We start from the raw sequence: 21,440 nt of genomic DNA, 5'->3' as shown, positions 1-21,440 counted from the left end.
ATTGATTTTTTTAGAAAGTCACTTTTAAATTCTTGGGGTCTTTATTTTTGAGGATTGTTATTGATTTGTTATCAATAAACAGAAACTCAGAATACAAAATTATTTTGAATCTGAAATTCAAGTCATTTTTAACATGTCAACGTGTAACCACTTCCTTTCCACCATCCAATCTCTATCAGTTCCTGCTTCACCTTCTCCATGATTCTAATTGCTATGGCATCATACGATCCTACAGGTGAGTGTATGCAAACGTATGTGTCCGTCTCTGTGCATGTACGCAGCATTTTCTGCTATATGACACAGCAGTTAACATAGCTTGTCTTACTTATAGTGTATCAAAGCCCACCCTTGATTTATTTTGTTTACGAAATTGTTAACACTTTTTCATGGCCAGGGCCCGACGGTAGGCCCAAAGTGTTATTACACACTCTATAACCTAAGAATAGTTCAACCAGTTTGCATTAAAGTCCCTGAAGTTACTGAATAATAAGCCTTAGTATGTAGTAGTAATTTATTAGTAGTAGTAAATTAAAAAAGGTTTAATTAAAAGGTAAGTATGAGTTATTCATTTTTTCAGTAGAGATTTCTTAGGATGTTAGCTATAAGATGATTCCCTTGCATAACAAGGGGGAAAGTCAAAGGAAAATAAGTGAAAAAGCAGGAGTTTCCAAAGCTCAAACCATTTTTAAAAGATACAGAGAAAATGGGACTCCTAACAACTGTGCAAGATCTGGTAGACCACCAACACCATTCCTATCAGATAGACAAGAAGCTTTTATTTTAGAGAAAGAGAGAGAGAGAGAGAGAGAGAGAGAGAAGAAAATTAAGCTCGACTCTTGCATCAGATCTGAAAAAATCAACAGGTGTGTCTGTTCATCCTTCCACTGTGAGAAGTGCCCCTCCAGTTATGTCGACCTAAAATAGGATACAAAACCATATTGAGCACAATGTGTCTATTCTTCCAAACATTGTGTATTAAACTAAATCTATTATGTAAGTGTTGTGCTTTTCATTCACACAACTAGCCAATCAGATGCAAGAAGTCAAGACACACCTCTGTGTTTGTGTACCAGACACTTTCCAGCTCTGAACACTCCAGCTCTAAATAACTCAGCATCACATAGCAGTCATTTGAGGAGAGAGTGAGTGGAGATGGAAACAGTAGCCCTTCTGTGAACGTATCACCTGCACAATAATGAGTAATTAATGTATCAGTGTCACAACTGTACTACATACACAAAAGTAGTTAAGCAACAAATGCACACGCAAGAATGAAGTATGTCACCCGCTCTAGCTACCTTGTCAGCAAGCAAGATAAATGACAACTACTAGCTACTATAGAGTTGCATTGTTTTGTCAGTTAGTTGTTCTAAACTACAGTTGAATTCATCTCAAGATTTTCTCAGCCCTTTAATCACTGCTTAGCAACCATTGCTGTCAAAGAAAGATTTTTTTTACCTATTTACAAAGCCAAAAACAAACGGACACAATGTCAGCTTGTGTTAACGTTGTTGTGTTTTTGGTCAAATGGGGTACTAATAGTGCTTTGTAGCTACAGAACATGTCAGCATATCAAAGGAAATGTCTGATTCCGTGCATAAAGTCATTAAAGGTAAGATATAAATGATCCATGAAAATCATCATGGGTCTTACACAGAAAAAACAACAAAAAAGAAACAAAAATCTCACGTCTGACTGGTGCTGTAACAACTTTAACGGTCAGGGCAGGGTAGTGTTTATTTATTTGATGTTTGGTATTAACATATTTAGATGGCAGCTGTAAGTACAGTTTCTGTATTTGGGCTTGCGCTGTTTCTGTTATTTGAGAGCCACTAAGTATCAACAGCTGCAAAGCAAGGTGAGTCAATATGACCACTTCAGGCTTGTATTTTAATAGTTGCATACACTGAACAAAAAGGACAATTATGTCGTGAATCACAGTTATTCACATGGCGATTAACCATCAGCTAAAACTGCATGATCTTAACAGGTCTACCAGACACTGAAAAATGTATACCTTGAACTGAATGGCTGATTTAACAGGAAATTAAATAAATGAAGGGTGGTCTCTGACTTCTGCACAGTAATGTGTATATTTTGCAAAGCAAAAGACTCTTAAAAATCTTAAAAGACTTTTTTAAAAATCAAACAAAACTTTCTTCCCTTTCTTATCTCTCAGTATTATCTGCCCTCATCTTCGTCGCTGTGTCCTTTAATGGCTTTGGAGGAATATGCCTGACCTTTACTTCACTGACGGTACGGTAAACACACGCACACATATACACACACACACACACACACACATGCACGTATAGCGTGAAGTATTAAAACTAAGAATGTATGCAATACATGTTATGTAGTTACATAAATAAACACCCAAACCCTGAATATCTGCCACTGATACGGCCTGTCGTTTTATATACTTTAGGGTTAATAATGTTTTATATTTCAGGAAAGTCATTAATATTGTCTTGAGAGAATCCACTTCTGTAACAAAGACTGCAGTACAAACTTTCCCTGTTCAGACTTCCTCTTCCAGGCTTACTACTGCCATCCACATAACAGCTGTAAGCTTTCACAGTAAAATGGAGGCAAAACACCAGGAATTGAACCAGAACACGACCATGAGATGGAAAAACAATTCTTGGAAAATCTGCCATGATGCCACAATCTTGGGTCTTATTGACACATAATATATAACCTGTGAAAATTCTATAAATGACTATATAAATGGAAAGTGCTTGAAAACATCTACAAAGTGCATGTTTAGTACAGTGAGGCTTTCATTTCTATTATCTTGTGAGAATTTCTGTTTAAAGAATTTCTTGTAAAAGTTGCTGGTTGAGCTGAGTTGTGAGTTGGAGTGTGTGTTTGTGTATTTGTATAGATCACTTTAGGAAGGCACATGTTGTTCCATGTCTAGGCTCTGAATGTTGGCTTGATGCTTTCAGCCAATCAAAAAGCTGGGCTGCCCTCACGCCTTTACCTTTAGCCATTCCCACACACTCCCAATCACACAGACTCCTCCCTGTCTGTCTTCTCCAACAGCAATAGTTGCTAAACACTTGACGTAAACGTTAAAGTTTGGTCAGTCAGATCAAATGAAAATAACAGATCTGCGGCCAGTGAGATACAGATTAAAATATTCCTCCATTTATTTCCTTTTGCCTTCTCCGCTGCATATCATTTATCATTCCTCGCTCTTGCTCTCCCTGACTGTGCCAGAATGTCTGTGTAGCATGTGGTACAGAGCGTGTGTGTGTGTGTGTGTGTGTGTGTGTGTGTGTGTGTGTGTGTGTGTGTGTGTGTGCGTGGGGGGTGAGGCCTGCTGACGCTTCATGTTTGCAGTATTTTCAGAGATGGCAACCAGTGCTGTTCATGGAGGTGCTCATGTCCCAAGCTGAACTTTGATAAAGAGCAGAGTTGCATAAGGGGAAAGAATCTCAAATGTTTTGAGTGCACATCTGTGTGTGTGTGTGTGTGTGTGTGTGTGTGTGTGTGTGTGTGTGTGTGTATGTGTGTGTGTGTGTGTGTGTGTGTCCATGCAAATACTTGTCCCTATTTGGATTTATGTCAAAGAAAGGATTAAGAAAGAAAGAAAGAAAGAAAGAAAGGAAGGAAGGATAGAAGGAAGGAAAAAGCGAACAAATAAAGACAGTAAGAATTGTAGAAGGAAAGAAAGAAAGAGACAAATAAATAAAGGAAGAAAGAAAGAAAAAAAGAATGGAATAAATAAAGACAGAAAGGACAGTAGCAAGAAAAGAAAGAAAGAAAGAAAGAAAGAAAGAAGATTAAGTACAGAAGTAAAGACAGCAAAGATGGCAGAAAGAAAATCAACAAAAAAAATTAAATTAAGAAAGAAAGAAAATTAAGTACATAAAGAAAAATGAAACAAGCAAGCAAGAAAGAAATGGAAGAACAAAGGGCAAAGAAAAGAAAAAGCTGAAGGTGAATGGAAACAAACTGAGAGTGTGGGAGAAGAGTGTGTGACAGACACTGCGTTTCAGCACATGCACATTCACGTGTGGAATCTCGACTAAAAAAAACTCCCTGCTTGCCTCCCTGTCCCACAGAGCACACTGTGTATATCCTCATGTCAAACTTACATCTCACATTCCCTCTTTTGGGAAACGGGCACTTCATGAGCAGTTGAGAATTTCTGCAGAGTTGGAAAAAGAGGTGCTGGATATGTTGTTCATTATGTCTCTAAAACGTGAACATACACATAAGTCAGTGCAGACCAGGTGGTGTGGTAGATTTCTGACTTTGCAAGAATCCTAAAAAGAGACGTGGGGCTGAGGGAGGGAGGGAGATTTTGTCATGAGTAGTGGTGAGGCTTTAAACTGTCTGTCTTTGAACCGCGTGCCTGATTTACCCACAGCTGTTCTGTTAAGTGTTGCTCTGCTTCAGGCCTTTTCAGCAACGGGGGTGCTGTCAGCGCCCTCGACTGGCCACAGACGCACAGTACATAGGTAAAACAGTAAATGTTGAATAGAATAGAAAACAATTACAGGACCACAGTTCACAAAATGTTTGTTGTGCCAGACCATTTCTTGAGAGCTCTATAACATCCTTGCTTTTTTATTCTCAGCTTCCCAACATGTTTGGAAGTGTGCGTGCCACCATTCTTTCGCTCATGATCGGCTCCTATGCTTCATCTGCAGTTACCTTCCCGGGAGTTAAGGTAGGACAAAAACAGCTAAAAAACCCAGCGTAATGAAATCTCTCTGAAATGATCAGATTCTTTTTGGCATTGATTCTAGAGAATTTAATCATTTGTTTTGTTTTGTTACTTTTATTTTGACTTTTAAAGGTTTATACCTAGTGGGTCAAAAATTGATAGGTTTGGTTTTGAAAGGTTAGTTAGTCCCAAGAAGCCCCTGACTCATTCTGTCTGTGTTCCTTTGTTGTAACTCAAGCATACATTCATTCACTGTCAGTGAGGTTTATTAGACAGTGAGTCTGTGTATCTATCTATACATCTATCTGTCTATCTATCCATATATCTGTCTAGCTGTCGACCTAGCTGGGATGAGTAACCGTTAATGGAATCTTACTGATACTAGTACCACAATGTGGGAAAAAACGCTTCAGAACAAGTTTTGCAATAATTCGAAGTTTTTGGTAAACTGAAGTTCCCTACAGTTACAGACAGAACAACGACCTGAAGAACTGTAAAAAGCATGTCATTTTATCTGTTTCCCTCCCTAGCTAATTTACGATGCGGGTGTGTCCTTCCATATGATTTTCTGGATGTGGGCGGGTTTGGCCTGCCTCGTCTTCATTAACTGCTACGTTAACTGGCCAGTGGAGCCTTTCCCTGACCCAGAGGCAATCAGCTATACGTTAGTATTGTTTTCTGTGCATTTTTCTCTGTAATAAGTACAACATACATCTGTAATCATAATACAGTTTAATGGTCAATGTAAAATGTTCTTTAGAAAGCACCCTGTATCTGAACAACAGTATCAAGTGAAAGCTACAGATGGTATATGCTGTATACTAATGTACATTCATCTATGTGTACGGTCCACAGCATTTACCCTGATATCCAGCCTCCTCTGAATAGTCCTTCTCCTCTCTTGCTGTCTTTCTCTCACAGTAAAAAAGTGAAGTTGAGAGGTGAAGTGACGGAAGATAAGGTTACAGGAGATCGCTGCTACAGTCACATGACCACTGAAATGCAAGAAATCTCTAAAAAAGAGCTTTCCGATGAACAACTACATGGCAATGGAGAAGCCATGCAGAGCCAGGGTGGGCATGACAAACACACATGCAAAATTAACAATCATAGTTATTCCACTTTGACATCTACAACAGTATAAACATGGTTATTCTCCTACTCCAAGACCATTTGAATGTCATTTAATACGCAAATATAAGAATGACTTTATTTTTCCTGTTTATATGGCTGCTCAGGCTCACCTCCGTTCCGCCGCTCTGTGTGTTCGCCGATCTTCTTGTGGAGTTTGATCACCATGGCAATGACTCAGCTCCGCATTATCTTCTATATGGGAGCCATGACCAAGATGCTGGAGTTCTTGGTAACTCATGGCGACCCCAACCGTAAGTATTCCACTCATATTACAGACTTGTGAGATTGGTTTATGAAGGAGATGCTGAAACAGATATTACTTATTCTCAAATCTTACTCTTTGGATCTCAAGGCAACCCTTGTGTGCAGAACACCTTGGTCACACAGGCTTTCCATCATACACTGGAGGGCACGTATATATATATATATATATATATATATATATATATACTCGTTACATCCCACAATGTCTGACATCAGGTTGTAGCTGATTGCTGACAGAAGTGCAGGCATCACCCTACCTAATTCAAAGGCACAACTTATACTCCTGTAAAAACCACGCAACTGAGTTAAAACAGAGAGCTGCAGTATAACTTACAGAACAAAGTCAAGTCAAACACTAGCAACTTAAACACCTAAACTGTCAATGAGGTTTATTAGACAGTGAGTCTGTGTATCTATCTATATGTCTATCTGTCTATCTATCCATATATCTATCTGTCTAGCTGCCAACCTAGCTGGGATGATTAAGCGATAATGGAATCTTACTAATACTAGTACCACAATGTGGGAAAAAACGCTTCAGTACAGGCGTTTGCTATAAGTTTTGGTAAACAAGTTCTCTACAGTTACAGACAGAACAACGACCTGAAGAACTGTAAAATGCATGTCTTTGTGGAACCCCATTAAGCTAAATTTCACTAGCACATATTTTACACATTTATAGTACAGGGTGATTTTTGAAGTTTATCAAGTATCCTAGGTTAAAGTGTACCACCACAGTGGGTGTGAAAAATATTAACAGGCCATTCATACCTTGATGACTTGTGCAAAAGCACACAATTGTTTTGACAAACCCAGTTTAAAGCTATTTCAGTAAAATATCATTTTAAGTAGCACGTTTACTATCTACTGATGACAAGGACAATAAAAATAATTATGCCTTTTTTTGAGTTTGGCTTTGGACATGATTAGAAAAGACACTTTGTCCTCTGTCAGGATTCTTGCTTTCACAGCACTCTCAGGCACACATCTTTTGGCCAAATCCAGAGCTTCAGATTCAAAGTACATCCATGGAAACACTGCAAACTTTTAAAGTACTGAAAGCTTGACCGAGGTAATGGCTGATAGCATTGATTGCGGTATCAGAGCAGTGACTGAGACTGAACTGCCTCAGACTTTCAGAAATGATGCAGAGAATGTCATGACTTTGATTAATTACCATCCATCCATCCATCCATCCATCCATCCATCTTCTAAGCCACTTCTCCCTCAGGGTCACAGGGGGGTGCTGGAGTCTATTCCAGCAATCATTGGGCAGTAGGCAGGATATACCCTGGACTGGTCGCCAGTCCATCGCAGGGCAGACAGACAGACACAGACACACCCAGTGGCAATTTAGCATGTCTAATCGGCCTGACTGCATGTCTTTGGGCCATGGGAGGAAACCGGAGAACCCGGTGGAAACCCACACAGACACGAGGAGAACATCCCAACTCCACACAGAGAGGACCCCTGTCACCCGGCCGGGGAATCGAACCCAGGCCCTACTCAGTGTGAGGAGGTGCTGCCCAAAACATTTCTTACCAACAAGTTTATATAAATTAGGCCTGCCCAGCAGGCCTGGTAGGGGGCTTGGGGTCTGGAGACGTTCTGCCTGTCCCAAGGCAGGATAAAAAATGAATCCCAAGGAAAGTCTTGGGTTATGGTAAATAGACTAAGCAAGAGCAGAAATGCTGTCATTAAACAGGCATTGCTCCAATATTCATGTCATACCAGAGATGCAAATATAATATAAATATAATATTGCTCATGTTTAAAATGCACATAACTAACTAAAATTAAGCAAATTAGCCAGCATTTTTTCAACCTGAGATCATGGATTACCCATGCTCTGTATCTTTTGTTCCATCATCTACTGCAGCATACCTGATCCAACTAATCCGCTCTTTAAGAAGCCCTTACTGAGTCAAGGCATGTATGTACGATAGCAATGGAATGTGCTGACGACCAGGATTGGAAACTGCTGGTGTAGACTACAGTAGACAAAACAGATAAGCTGATATGTTTTTTCATGCATGTGTATTCGTTCTTTAATCTGCTATGTTTTTTCTCGCTACGCCAGCTCCAGAAGAGTTGGTGAAAGAAGCAGAAGAACAAGGTAAGAAGACTCTCAGGATGGAATCTCAGCATTTTATACCCCATTTAATAATGGCAGGTGCCCAGTATTGTGTAAAGTCATGATGAATGGGCCAGTAGGAATGGTACATAAACATGGAATGAAATTTTGTTACATTAACTTACATTATAGTTAAAAGGTTTTCCTTCTCCTGTAAAGTTACTATTTCAGAGATGCAAGGTTTCCTTATGGATTTCAAATCTATGATTTTTTTTATGAAGAACTTTTTTTATGACAAATGTAATAGTTAATTATGAGTCTGTAGATCTGCATGCCTGATGTGAGTGTGTATGTGTGTCCCCAGTCAGTTTCTATTCATCCATCTTCGGCACTCTGCAGCTGCTGTGTCTGATGACCTGCCCTTTCATTGGCTACATCATGGACTGGGGAATGAAGGAGTGTGAGGAGGAGAAGAGCGTAGTGGATGGAGAGAAAAGGTGGAGAGAGAGTTAATTTATAGTTATAGAGTTAAATATTGAATTAAATCAACTTTTATTTTTGCTTAGCCTGCCAAAACTAACCTTTCGGATGTCTTCATTAGGCCCCCCAAGAGAGACAGAAAGATCCAGAAACTAACCAATGCAATCAGAGCCTTTATCTTCACCAACCTACTGCTGGTTGTGTTTGGCATCATCTCTCTAATAGACAACTTGCCCTTACAGGTGATGAACACGTATACGTTTACACATTCTGTCTGTTAAAAGCCATTCATAAACACATAACTCAATAAAATGTTACATATACATTTTCATAAGAATTCAAACTTTCTACACAGCATCACAGCTGTTGCTCTTCATTGCACTCTCTCCATGTCATAGGTGTTGTCCTTCATTCTTCACACCATGGTAAGAGGTTTTATCCACTCGTGCTGTGGAGGACTTTATGCTGCTGTGTGAGTATTTCATCTATATCAGTGTCTTTGCATTAAAACGTCATTAAATCTACTGAATCCTGCTAAATTTTACAAAACGTTTCAAAACATGATGGAGATTTTTCCTTTGCCATTCCCTCCCCTGCTAAGTTTAAGGCTGTACAATATTATTAGTGGTTGCTTAATGTAATAGTACTGGTCCTCCAGGACTGAAGTCACATTATGTGCAGTTTCAGTCTTTAACTGCCTGATCTGTATTAATCTGTCAATTATTTTAAGCCGGGGCTGCTCAAAGTGTGGTCTGATTTGGGCTGCCCAATTAGAGAACAGACATATTTTTAAACTGTACATAACTTACTAACAGGGTTGGGATGTATTGGAATGCAATTATTGGGATATGTATTCAGAATACAGAAATAAGTGATCTGTATTTAGTCAAAGTTACATTCTAGAAAGGCAGTATTCAGAATACAGCTGCTTTTTACATTTTTAGGAAAATACTTTTAGAATACTTACTATACACCAAATTTATACCATCTTTAAAAGAAACAACATCAGTTCTCGTTTATTAGCTGTATTAAAATCAGTGCACTGTGTGTAACATACATTGTCGTCAGACAAACACTAAAGAGGACCTCAATTAATGGCTTTTTTACAAACACGGACGTTTCTGCTAAAGCCTGAGTAGACTGATAATCAGTGATCGTCAGTTATTAATCTCAGTGATATTGAACTCTTTTGAAGGATGATGAAACTAATTAGCTAATAAGAAAGTAATTAGTGGATATGTTTATGTTAAGTTTATCAAAAAAATGATAAGTGACAGTAAGCAAATTTTTCATATTAACAGAAAAAACTACCGGAATAAAATTACCAACTAGCAACAGCTCCACTAAAAACTCAATTTGCATCCTCCTTACCTTCTTCATTTGTATACTGTTTGGTCTTTTTGGCTCTCAGTCCATCACAAAGATTCCACTTTGGCTTCCCAAGATAAAATATTTGGGCATTCCTTCTATAAACAGTGATTTCGATGTGCTTCTTTGTGTACAAAAAACCTGTTGACTGGACAGTCTCTCATAATTAAAGCCACTGGGAAGTTGCATAATGCCATGAATAAATGTTTGAAATATGTAATCATATGTATGAGTCTGAAACAATTACTCTTAGGGCAGGTTTTAAGATGAGATGGACCAAAGCTGTGTGAATAATCAATTATTACAGGCCTGCAAGATAATATTCTCCTTAATGGTGTTCAGGTTTCCATCTAACCACTTTGGCACTCTGACGGGCCTGCAGTCTTTAGTGAGCGCTCTGTTTGCCCTGCTCCAACAGCCACTCTTTGTCTGCATGTTGGGTCCACTCAAGGGAGACCCCTACTGGGTGAGTTGCACAAATACACATATACAAACTTGCACATACAGACTACCTGTTAAAGAGGAATTCCGCTCAATTTTGCAATATTTGGGCATAATTCAGGCTCCTGTTCAAAAGTATGTTTCACCAAAAGCTTTTTCATCTACCGCTAGGTCACGATTTAAGCCTCCTTATTAATCAAATTAACCCCACCCACTCTTTCTGCAGAGTAGCTTTGGCTACAGCGCCCTGTTGTGGTTATGAGCGACAGTGCTATTTTACTTCTATAGGAAGAGTCCGAGTTAAAAGGCCTTCTTTAAGATTACTGTTTCTCAGCCTGTGGGTCGCAGGATAATTGTGTATGCATCGTACATATGCCAGTTTTTTTGCTAATATCTTATTATTAACTTTTTTTGTAAAATCTCCCACGCTAGTGATAATGCATTATCATGACTGTGTGAGTGCACATACACACCAATTTTTCAAAATTTCTTCATAATTCAGTCTTTTACATATAAGCAGTCATTCAGAATGATTTGATGTGAAATGTGAAAATTGTGATAAAACTTAGCAACTTAATTCATTTACAGTGGTAATGAAAAGCAGCCATGGGTTGTGATGTCTACAATATTAACATGGCCATTTTGTATAGTGTCCGTAGTGTCCAGTGTTTATTTCCTGAAGGAACTGCAAGGGTGCTTGAAAAGAGCTGCAAGTGTCTGTGTGTGTGTTTCTGTGTAGGTGAATAACACTTCCTTAGGGATGTGTGTGTGTGTGTGTGTGTGTGTGTGAGAGGGAGAGATGTATATATTTGGGGGGGGGGTCATTCAAATGAACTGTCACTGTTATGCAGCTCTTAGTGGAGAAGCCTTGTTTGAGTCCGATTTGCACCCTCTGAACAAACAGTCATAACTCAGGAAATGTTCACTCTATCGCTTAACCGGATACATGGTGTGAGATTAGACCCCTTGAGGATTATTTTGGTGTAATGTTGTGTGTATTCAGAAGAAAATGTCTGAGTTATGACGAGTTAAACACAGAGAAAATCTTTGAATAAGCAGATTCTGATTTTGAGAAATTTACATGGGAGTGAATGGGGCAGTTTTCTGTGCCTAGTGCCAAACAAATGCTCATAACTCTAAAGCTAATTGATAAAGTGATGAGATATTTTGAGCTTTCGGAAAGGACGAGTTTCTCTACCATTTAAAACTGAAATGGAGTTTCTGGGTGAAAGTTTAAGGATTTTAAAGCAGATTCCCTGCGTGATCGGCTGTGTCTGTGAGACTGGGTGGCCTGCTGTGACGTCATCGATGTCAGTTAGAATCTGAAGTTCTGAACATTCCGCCGTTCATTCTTATGGGAGGTTTTTAATTTTTAAACTTAATTTTATTAAAAACTACCAATCCGATCGGCTCCAAACATACAGAGCACAAGTCACAGCGCCGAGACCTTCTAAACGCAGTTTGAACGGAGTCTGTACGTTAAGTGGTTCGGGCTGTATTAATCGCAGAATAGTGTGGAAGAAGAATAAGAAGAAATATGAGAGATAACAATAGAGATAACAATAGAGATAACAATAGAGCACTTCTTCAATGACCTCTAATTAAAGCAGTTTATGTAATATTGATAATGGTAAAATAGTGGTAAAGCTGTCTTTGGGCACTATTTTGCCGTGTGACACCTTGCATGTACCTCTCTGCCTGATTTAGGAAAATCTGTATAGCTTTCTGTGAGGCTGATTTGGTCAGCTCCTATAAGAATGTAGCATTTCACATCAGGTCACTCGGACTGACTTTGTTTACACCAAACAACACGCAAAAAGTTTTTAAAGTGAGTGACAAACGTCACTTTCTCCCTAATCAACAGATCAACCTCGGGCTGCTTCTCTTCTCATTGGCGGGATTCTTGTTGCCTGGATATCTGATTTACCACCGCAGACAGCTGGTTAAAGAGAAGGAGGTGCAGGACAAGGCAGCAAGTGGACACTTAGCACAGGAGATGGTTGCCATCAATCAACCAGCAAACGGCGCTGCAAAGCAAACTTGCAATGGGCTTGATCCAGATGAGGTTTAACAAAAAGAAAAGCAATGAAAAATGTGACTGTGGTGGTGGTCTTCTTTTACTTTAGATGGAAAAAGAACACCAGGATTCCTTTTTTTCTCAAACCAAAGCCTAAACCAAAACAAAAAAAAAATATGAATGCATGTTTTCCAGCTGAACAAAAGCTTTTTTGCAAAATCTTTACAGAACCTTCAGAATCCAGCCCATGACTGGGACCAAACAAGGTCCAAATAACAAGTCAGCTTTCTTGCTGATAGGTGTCAAATTGTACTGTTTGTGAAATGAATTGCAAAAATGATATGCATGCTCCTCATGACCGGCCTCATGACCGCCAGCAGGACAACATTTATTTCATGTGGACTGGCTGATATTATGAGCTACCTCCTTGCCACTTGATGTCAGAACTACAATCATAAGCAATTAAATGTGCAATATGTGAATTCATTGAACTGTGTACATTTAAAACATTTGCTCTGCATTATTTAATGAACATTTCATGACTGTATGTTTCTAAAATAACATTTTTTTTTCACTAAGTGGCAAACATTTTGACATTGCTCATTCATCTATGATGGTAAAGGCAATTGCTAATTGCACTCTGAATTTACTAATGTTCTCATTACTTTGCACTCAAATGATTAGTTTCACGTTAGAGCTCTAAAACCAAAACCTGTACTGACCGTATTGTGCAACCCCTCTAATTCAAAAGCAGAGCTGTGGAATCTGCCTTGTGCCATGTAGTGAGTATACATATTTAATCTAATCTTTATAAGATAAAGTCTGTATACTTCCATCGTAAAGTACACTGGGGACGCGCACTTCAGCTATCAGGGTTTTATTTTATTGCAAAGCTTTTAGAGCACTTCTTTGATATGCAAATTTGAACAAAGTTGCAGCTCGCAATTTTTTTTTATAGATGCTAAAATCTGTTAAGTGATTCCCTCATACAGTCACTTATATCTTCATGCTTTTGACATGACATTTAACGTTCAAAAGTATAAACATAATACAGGTAAGATAAACCAGGTAAACATACTCTGGGTACTTTCTCTTCTTTGAAAAGGCTGCTCACAGTGCTGTATGTATTGTTTATGTACCTATCTTTTTGCTACTACAATCAAAAGTGCTTTAACATTGGGAGGAAACATCACAGGTAATCAAACACAATGTGCTGATTTTTTCTGTTATTAACTTTTTTTTGTATGCCGATTTATAAATCCTTTGGTGGTTCTTGTCGCTCTGCTGGCTGTGTGCTTGTCTTTATAAAGATGTTTTAAGATGTGGGGGAAAAAATAAAGTGAAAATATGACTCACAAGTCAAAACATTTATCAAGTTTTTATAAGTATTGAGTCATCATAAGATAAATAAAAAAACAGAGGCACTTGAATGATTATGAACAGGTGTAACAGACATGGTTCGCTGCCGATTCTTTCACTGTTTCATACTGACGCATATAGCGCGCACACACACACACACACACACACACACTCACACACATGGATAGAAACAAACAACTGCACCATTCTCCCTTCACTCACACACAAATTTAAAACCACTTTTGTTTCAGTGCTATTTACAATGAATCTCTCTCTCTCTCTCACTCTCTCTCTCTCACACACACACACACACACACACACACACACACACACTCTCTCTCCTATCTCAGACTGCTGCTGCTGGGCTGAGAGCCTGTCATGCCTGGGTGGTCAGGGCTATGGCGGTTCTGAGGATAAATCAAAAACAGCGAAATATTACTATAAACTTTAGATATAATATCCTGTATTTCAGTTTATGCACAGTTCTTGCATTGTGAGATGCGCAAAGTTGAGCAGCAGGCTTAAGCCTGAGAAAAATATATTTATCTGGTCAGTATGCGTTTATTCGGATAAAAAATTTATATTACAGCAATAACTAAACATTAATTACTAGTCATTGCTCACGGTTTTCAACAGGAAAACATTTGTTAAAAGGCAAATATATACAAGGATTCTAAAAATCCAATTCCCAAAAAAGTTGGGACAGTATATAAAATGCTAATAAAAACACAAAGCAGTGGTTAGTAAATTCTGACTTCACTTCAACTGAAAACAAAAACACAATATCTGATATTTTACCCTATGTGCGCTAGTGTTTTTTAATAATTATACACTCGTTCCAAATTTAAAGCCTGCAATATGCACAGGAGAATGTTTGCCACTATGTTACATCACCTTTTTAACAGCACTTGATAATCGACTGGGGACTAAAAACACCAATTTATCCAGTTGTGAAAGTTTTTTGCTATTCTTCAGTTATGCAAGTCTTCAACTGTACATTTTATAATGTGCCAAATGCCTTCAATAGGAGACGAGCAAGCCAGTCTAGCACATGCACTCTGATTACTTAGTCATGCTGTTGTAAGACATGCAGTTTCTTGCTGCTGTCATTGCTGTCATATTAAAATTAATTTGGACATCCCTGAAAAAGACTAAAAGGAAGCATATGTTGCTCCGTTAATAGTGCTTTTACAGATGTGCAAGTTACCCACTAATACCCCACTGCCACACCATGACAGACCCTGGCTTTAGAACTTTACACTGTTAACAATCTGAATGGTCCTTTACTTCTTCAGCCCAAAAAATGGTTTGCCAAAGTATTCCGGAGCCTATGTGGTGATATTAATCTCAGATGCATGTCAGTTTTTAATGCAGTGCCGTCTGAAGGATTGAAGGTGATGGTCGTTCAATTGTGGTTTTTGGCCTTGCAGAGATTTTCTGGATTCCCTGCATCTTTTAATAATATTATGCACCGTAAAGGTTGAAATACTTGTGAAAGAATGTTTTTAAACAGCTGGACTACTTGCTGATCCCAAGTTTTTTGGAACATACTGCAGGCATCAATTTCAGAATGAACATATATTTAGAGAAAACAATTAAGGCGACAAAATAAAACAGTTTCTCTTTGTACTGCTTCTTGAAGAATTATTAGAGTATTTTATTTACCATTTAAAAACTTTCTGGTGTTCCAAAATAAAACTTAAAGTTAAGAAGTTGGGCGAGTCTCTTTTGAAGCTGCTCCAAAGTTAAAATTAGTTCGAATAGATCATTGTAGAATAACTTTTGGTGTCCAGCTTATAACATTAGCAGTGAAAATTAAACAATTCATGCAATGAACAAAGCTTGACTGAGGTGAGGCAAACCAAGCCTGCGTTCTAACCAGCTTGCAATATACAACAATAACTTTACAGAGAACAGCATATTGTTTATATGTATATTTGTATTTATTATAACATTACATATGCTGTCCTAATCTGAGCACTTACTGTTCAGATAAATGGTTTTAAACTATTCTCTTGGCTGAAAATATAAGAAAGTGTACATTTGTGAACATAGGATATACTATATTACCATGTTCTATCTTCTTGGGATCAGTCAAGCAGTCTTTTTACCTAAAGTCAAGTTACTGAGTGGGGCGGTAAGAATTACTGCCTTGGAATAAAACTCACACAGCTAAACAAAAAGTCTAACAAACCTTCTTTTTTTTCTTATCCTTCTTCTTTTTCTTTCTGTCAGGATCATCGTCCTTCTTCTTCTTCTTTTTCTTGTGGTCTGAGTCTGAGGGTGTTTCTGGTGGAGGAGGTGTAAAAATGTGCTTAGAGATTCTGCATTTGGGCAACCATCAGACAAACATCATAATCTGATGGCTTGAAAAGATCAAGACAGAAAGACACAGTGTTATTACTGATACCTGGTGGTAAGGGGTCTTGGGGTCGATGGTGTCTGTGCTTGTGTTTGCTCTTCTTCTTTGGAGGCTGAATGTGCATCAGTCTGTACTGTTCTGGAAGCTTGAGGTGTTGGAGGTGAGGAGAATGTAAGAAAAAAAGAAGAAACACGTTTTGAGCTAAACGATTAGACAGACGTTTTGCTGGGTGTTGATTCGCTGCTGAGACATTCTAACTGATGCTGACACAGCAAAACATACAGGTTGCTTTGTACATAAACAAGAATGAGCACGTGCGAATGAACGATACATCAGCATATTCCTAACTACAAACAAACACACTTGCTTAACACGAAAACTCATCCTCAGTATTAGAGACGGCATTGATTTGATTCCAGGGATCTGTAACTGGGCCTAAATCAGACATCATCTAATCCAGTCCTGTAACAAATCTATCCTGAAATAGCCCTCACTGTGTGATGTGGTGTTGGCTGTATTTCTTCCTGTGGGGTAGTAGGTAGTGTGTTTGAGTACTTTGAGCATGATAACCTACTTTTAGTGGGTAATCATAATTGAAGAGTAATTAGTAATTTATAAAGAATGAATATCGCTCGAAACATATATTCAATGTTTCAATATCGTTATCAGTAAAACGTGGAACACGTTCAGTCTGAAATCACTCAAAAAACTGAGAAATGCAAGCATGCTGGCTCCAATATAATGTAATATAATCAAAACAGTACAGTTCATTTTGAGCTCAACTGACTTTTTTACAAAAGTTATTACCTGGATCAATGCAGAGCAAGTAAGCAGGCTAACATAAAGTAGTGTTTCCTACACTTGGGCAGCCCCATATATGTTTACTGGCACCCAGGCCAAGTATATTTTGTCCCATTTTAACAATTTCCAATGTCTAACATTTTATATTGTACAATATGTACACTATTTTGGCAAAAGTATTCGCTCATTCCAAAGGTGTTCTATCAGGTTGTGGTCAGGACTCTGTGCAGGCCAATCAAGTTCTTCCACACCAAACTGTCTCATCCGTGTCTTTATGGACTTGCTTTGTGCACTGGCGTGCAGTCATGTTGGAACAGGAAGGGGCCGTCCCCAAACTGTTCCCACAAAGTTGGGAGCATGAAATTAACAAAAATCTCTTGGTGCTGAAGCATTAAGAGTTCCTTTCACTGGAACTAAGGGGCCGAGCCCAACTCCTGAAAAACACCCCACACCATGATCCCCCCTCCACCAAACTTTACACTCGGCACAATGTAGTCAGACAAGTACCGTCTCCTGGCAACCGCCAAACCCAGACTCGTCCATCGGATTGTCAGACGGAGAAGCGTGATTGGTCACTCCAGAGAACACGTCTCCACTGCTCTAGAGTCCAGTGGCGGCGCTTTACTCCACTGCATTCGACGCTTTGCATTGTGCTTGGTGATGTAAGACTTGGATGCAGCTGCTCAGCCATGGAAACCCATTCCAGGAAGCTCTCTACGCTGTTCTTGAGCTGATCTGAAGGCCACGTGAAGTTTGGAGGTCTGTAGTGATTGACTCTGCAGAAAGTTGGTGACCTCTGCGCACTATGCCCCTCAGCATCCGCTGACCTGCTCGGTCATTTTATGTGGCCTATCGTTCCTAATCACTTCCAATTTGATATAATCCCACTGACAGTTGACTGTGGAATATTTAGTAGTGGGTGACCGGGGTCCTCTCTGTGTGGAGTTTGCATGTTCTCCCCGTGTCTGCGTGGGTTTCCTCCGGGTTCTCCGGTTTCCTCCCACAGTCCAAAGACATGCAGTCAGGCCAATTGGACATGCTAAATTACCCCTGGGTGTGAGTGACTGACTGTGTCTGTCTGTCTGTCCTGTGATGGGACTGGCGACCTGTCCAGGGTGTATCCTGCCTTCCGCCCGAAGACTGCTGGGATAGGCTCCAGCATCCCCCTGCGACCCTGACGGAGAAGCGGCTTAGAAAATGGATGGATGGATGGATGGAAATTTCACGACTGGACTTGCTGCACAGGTGGCGTCCGATCACGGTACCACGCTGGAATTCACTGAGCTCCTGAGAGCGACCCATTCTTTCACTAATGTCTGTAGAAGCAGTCTGCAGGCCGAGGGGCTCGGCTTTATACACCTGTGGCCACGGAACACCTGAATTCAATTATTTGGATGGGTGAGTGAATATTTTTGGAAATACAGCGTACTATATGTCTAATAATTTGTTTCATTCCAAATCACATATGCCTTATTTGATGGCCAATTATGAAAACACTGTGATGCACCAGAAATAGCAGTACAAGAATTCAACATTTGCAAAAAGTATTTTTAAGAAGAAACAGGAGGAAAAATCAAGCAACTGTAAAAGTAAATAGATAAAATCAGATACTGACATGCTGGGCTGATATCCAGTCAGCCACTGTTACCGTTACTGTCAGTTACCGTGCAGTTTAACAGTTACTCTACACCGGTTGTTGGTGTTTCTATAACTGGTCTATCTGTTATTTTTATGACATTAATGTTCTAGAAGTACTGACAGCGCCCATGAAATGCTCTGAAAAGGTTACTGAGCCGATTTCATCATGATAACATATGCCACAGTACCAACCCTTAATTACATGAATAGGCAGACACTTACAGGGCCTGTGTGTAGTCTGAAGCCGGTCAGCATGGCTCCAGTCAGAGGGCTGAAGGAGTTGTTGCACACCGGAGGTTTCTCAATGAGGGAACGTAAAGAACTTCCATCCTGAAGACCTGGATTGTCAATCATTCCTAAGAGAGAGAGGCAGAACTCCTTTGACTCCCAAGAACCATCCTAGGTCCCCATTCCTAACTTATACTTTTCTAGCCTTCTTAAGTCAGTACAACCGTGGAAGGTGTATGAAGATATTTATCATCACCAGGTGCTGTAATGCAGAACCAGCTGACCTAAGTTAGGTGTCAAATGAATCTTAGCCTGTTCTTGTCTGACTAAATTTTGTTTGATAAGAAAAAACGTCATCGAACTAATTCTGGATCAAAAGGTCCTGTAACAAAGCTATGATGCGATGTCTTTCTTCATATGAGTGTCTGAGTAGTTTGATAACCTACTTTTAGATGTCCATCTTAAATGTGGCGTTAAAACAGACTCATTTTAAAACAGAGTAGTTTTTTTAAAAACACTGGACCCGTATCAACACTGGCTACTCAGGGTTTCAATATCAGGGTCTGTATTGGGGCAGAAACAGGGTGTCGTACCATCTCTAATACAGACTGAAGGAAATTTCAAATGTCAGATGAACATGAATAAACACAGCACACAGCACTTACCAGGAAGCTCTGGGAGGAAGTTGCTGAGCTTCTCCTTCACTTTCTTGCCACAGAACTTGTTGTATGAGTGCTCCAGATTGTAGTGTGTGATGAGGTTGGTGTTTCCAGTCAGCTCGTTCTCCACTTAAAAGAGTAAAAATGAAGGGAGGGGTGGGGTTTACAAACGTCCAGACAACTAACAATACTCCCATCGTCCTTGGGATAAAACCTTCCCGATTACGCAATTATTCTGCTCAATGACTCGCAATAAAAACGATGTAGATCCCGATCCTGTCTAGGCAGAACAACACACCACTCTTAAAAAGCTGGTCCTTAATTGGTTCTTTAACAAAGGGACCGGTTCTGTTTAGAACCATGAGTTCTACACAGAAACATTTCATTCTTAAATGGTTCTTCTGCATGGTGAAATCTTCAGTACGTCAGAGAATGAGCTGCATATCTTAAAAAAAGGTTCTGCTCTTTTTAAGATCACTTATGAGGATAAAAACTATTGTTTCTGGCGCTTTCCAGAACAATTTTCCAAAAGGTTCTACACAGGGCCATATATTCAGTACGTTCTCCATCAATCTGAAGAACCTTTCACCATGAAAGGAACCATCTCAGCCTGAAACTGAAATGGTTATGTGTATAGACATAGATATAAAGAATATAGACAGAACTCGTGGTTCTAAATAAAAGTATTGCCTTCACTGAAGAACCCCCTCTTCCAAGAGTGCAGTGTAAAGAGTAGGAGTACTACTAAGAGGTAGTGACAGTCAAGTGCTACTACTGTTATTACTATCTTTATAGACTTGTCGTTACTACACAATTATTACAGTCTAATAACAGAGGGCAGCGGCAAGCTGTGAGAGGCAGGAGGACACTCACTGGGCAGCTCCCGCAGTAAGTAAAACGGTTCATTCATGGCACCAGGCTTTCTGAGTGGAGGCCCTTCGTCCACCAGCTGGTGCGCAATCCCCACCGACATGTGGACCGGATTCTGGGCTACCGGCGGGGCGAGTGGTTTACCGGGACAGAAGCCCATGGCGGAGGGTCCCGGAGGTCCCTGCGCGTCAGCCTGGCCGTAGAGGGAGGAGAACATCTCTGTCATGGTGGGGAGAGCCTCTGAAACGCTGAGTATGTTCTGGACGTGCGGTAATAGTTTGTTGACGCTGTGGATAATAAGAGTGGTTTCCTGTAGCAGGAGCGACTCAGCACTTTACCGTAATGTTCGGAATACTGCCGCCATCAGGAAAACGCTCCCACAAAGCATGCTGGCCTGTTCCTCCACCGACAAAATCACCAATACACAACACAGTCGTCCCTGTGTCATTCGCGGAAATTTTGTTAGTGGTTAAAACATAAAAACAGTCACTGTTTGTGTCAACGGCCTTCCACGTATCACGGTAAAACACGGGAAAACTGAGGAGACCGCCTTCCGCCTATCAAACGCGTTCCAATATTCATTCTCGTGCTCTAGGGTGCCTAGGTAGTGCGTAGAAATCTGACGCCGCTGCTAAGTGCGCTCCAAACTGTTTACGCGCAGGCTCATGTACGCCCAACTCGGAAAGAAAGAGGCAACCTCCTCTGTCAATGGAAAGCAGTCAAATAATACTGTAGAAATGACTTTTTAACTGTAATGGTAATGTTTGAACGAGTACACTTAGCTCACAATTATTCTCTGCTATATTTATGTTCAAAAGCACCGGTGAATTGTTTAAAAAAAAGTACAGGTGGCAGGTAATGGCTAAGAATTAAACTATAACAACCACTTCATACTCTGTTTTTTTCGCTTATAAATGAGACAAGTTGGATGAACCAATTTCTACCTGGTTCCTACCACCGCCACCTGTAAAGAAACCCGAGTCATAAGTTTCTCCACTGATGAACTATTTCACATCAAACCACTCTGAATGACTTTGTTTACATCTCAATCTGCGTTATGAAGA

The 21,440-nt window shown here is 39.8% G+C and overlaps 2 protein-coding genes across 2 annotated transcripts in view; one reads left to right on the top strand and one right to left on the bottom strand.

The window, feature by feature from the left end:
- slc43a1b (solute carrier family 43 member 1b) overlaps nucleotides 1-13,830 on the top strand; it is a 29,872-nt gene extending 16,042 nt beyond the window's left edge. The window contains exons 4-15 of the mRNA XM_037538792.1: nucleotides 180-235; nucleotides 2,180-2,256; nucleotides 4,592-4,684; nucleotides 5,212-5,345; nucleotides 5,603-5,754; nucleotides 5,920-6,066; nucleotides 8,160-8,195; nucleotides 8,518-8,650; nucleotides 8,755-8,875; nucleotides 9,032-9,105; nucleotides 10,344-10,467; nucleotides 12,307-13,830. Coding sequence (XP_037394689.1) covers nucleotides 180-235; nucleotides 2,180-2,256; nucleotides 4,592-4,684; nucleotides 5,212-5,345; nucleotides 5,603-5,754; nucleotides 5,920-6,066; nucleotides 8,160-8,195; nucleotides 8,518-8,650; nucleotides 8,755-8,875; nucleotides 9,032-9,105; nucleotides 10,344-10,467; nucleotides 12,307-12,513 — 1,354 coding nt within the window. The 3' untranslated portion in view covers nucleotides 12,514-13,830. The remainder of the gene's footprint in view (nucleotides 1-179; nucleotides 236-2,179; nucleotides 2,257-4,591; nucleotides 4,685-5,211; nucleotides 5,346-5,602; nucleotides 5,755-5,919; nucleotides 6,067-8,159; nucleotides 8,196-8,517; nucleotides 8,651-8,754; nucleotides 8,876-9,031; nucleotides 9,106-10,343; nucleotides 10,468-12,306) is intronic.
- med19b (mediator complex subunit 19b) lies at nucleotides 13,819-20,925 on the bottom strand. Its single transcript, XM_017684506.2, has 6 exons — nucleotides 20,380-20,925; nucleotides 19,513-19,635; nucleotides 18,842-18,975; nucleotides 16,229-16,325; nucleotides 16,013-16,107; nucleotides 13,819-14,225 (listed from the first exon to the last, which is right to left on the bottom strand). The coding sequence occupies exons 1-6, from the start codon at nucleotides 20,600-20,602 to the stop codon at nucleotides 14,160-14,162; spliced, it is 738 nt and encodes a 245-aa protein (XP_017539995.1). The 5' UTR covers nucleotides 20,603-20,925; the 3' UTR covers nucleotides 13,819-14,159.
- Nucleotides 20,926-21,440: the final 515 nt, after the last annotated feature.

The sequence above is a fragment of the Pygocentrus nattereri genome, chromosome 5, assembly GCF_015220715.1.
Source record: "Pygocentrus nattereri isolate fPygNat1 chromosome 5, fPygNat1.pri, whole genome shotgun sequence".
NCBI lineage: Eukaryota > Metazoa > Chordata > Actinopteri > Characiformes > Serrasalmidae > Pygocentrus > Pygocentrus nattereri.
The sequence above is the reverse complement of the archived record's forward strand: the minus strand, read 5'-3'. Positions and strand labels throughout refer to the sequence as shown.

Excerpts from the sequence above, each read along its gene's own strand:
- med19b (XM_017684506.2), bottom strand. The coding sequence starts at position 20,602 with ATGACAGAGATGTTCTCCTCCCTCTACGGCCAGGCTGACGCGCAGGGA. Across the intron at positions 19,636-20,379 it reads CTTACTGCGGGAGCTGCCCA|TGGAGAACGAGCTGACTGGA; the intron begins GTGAGTGTCCTC and ends TACTCTTTTAAG. Across the intron at positions 16,326-18,841 it reads TCAGACTACACACAGGCCCT|CTTCCAGAACAGTACAGACT; the intron begins GTAAGTGTCTGC and ends CAACACCTCAAG.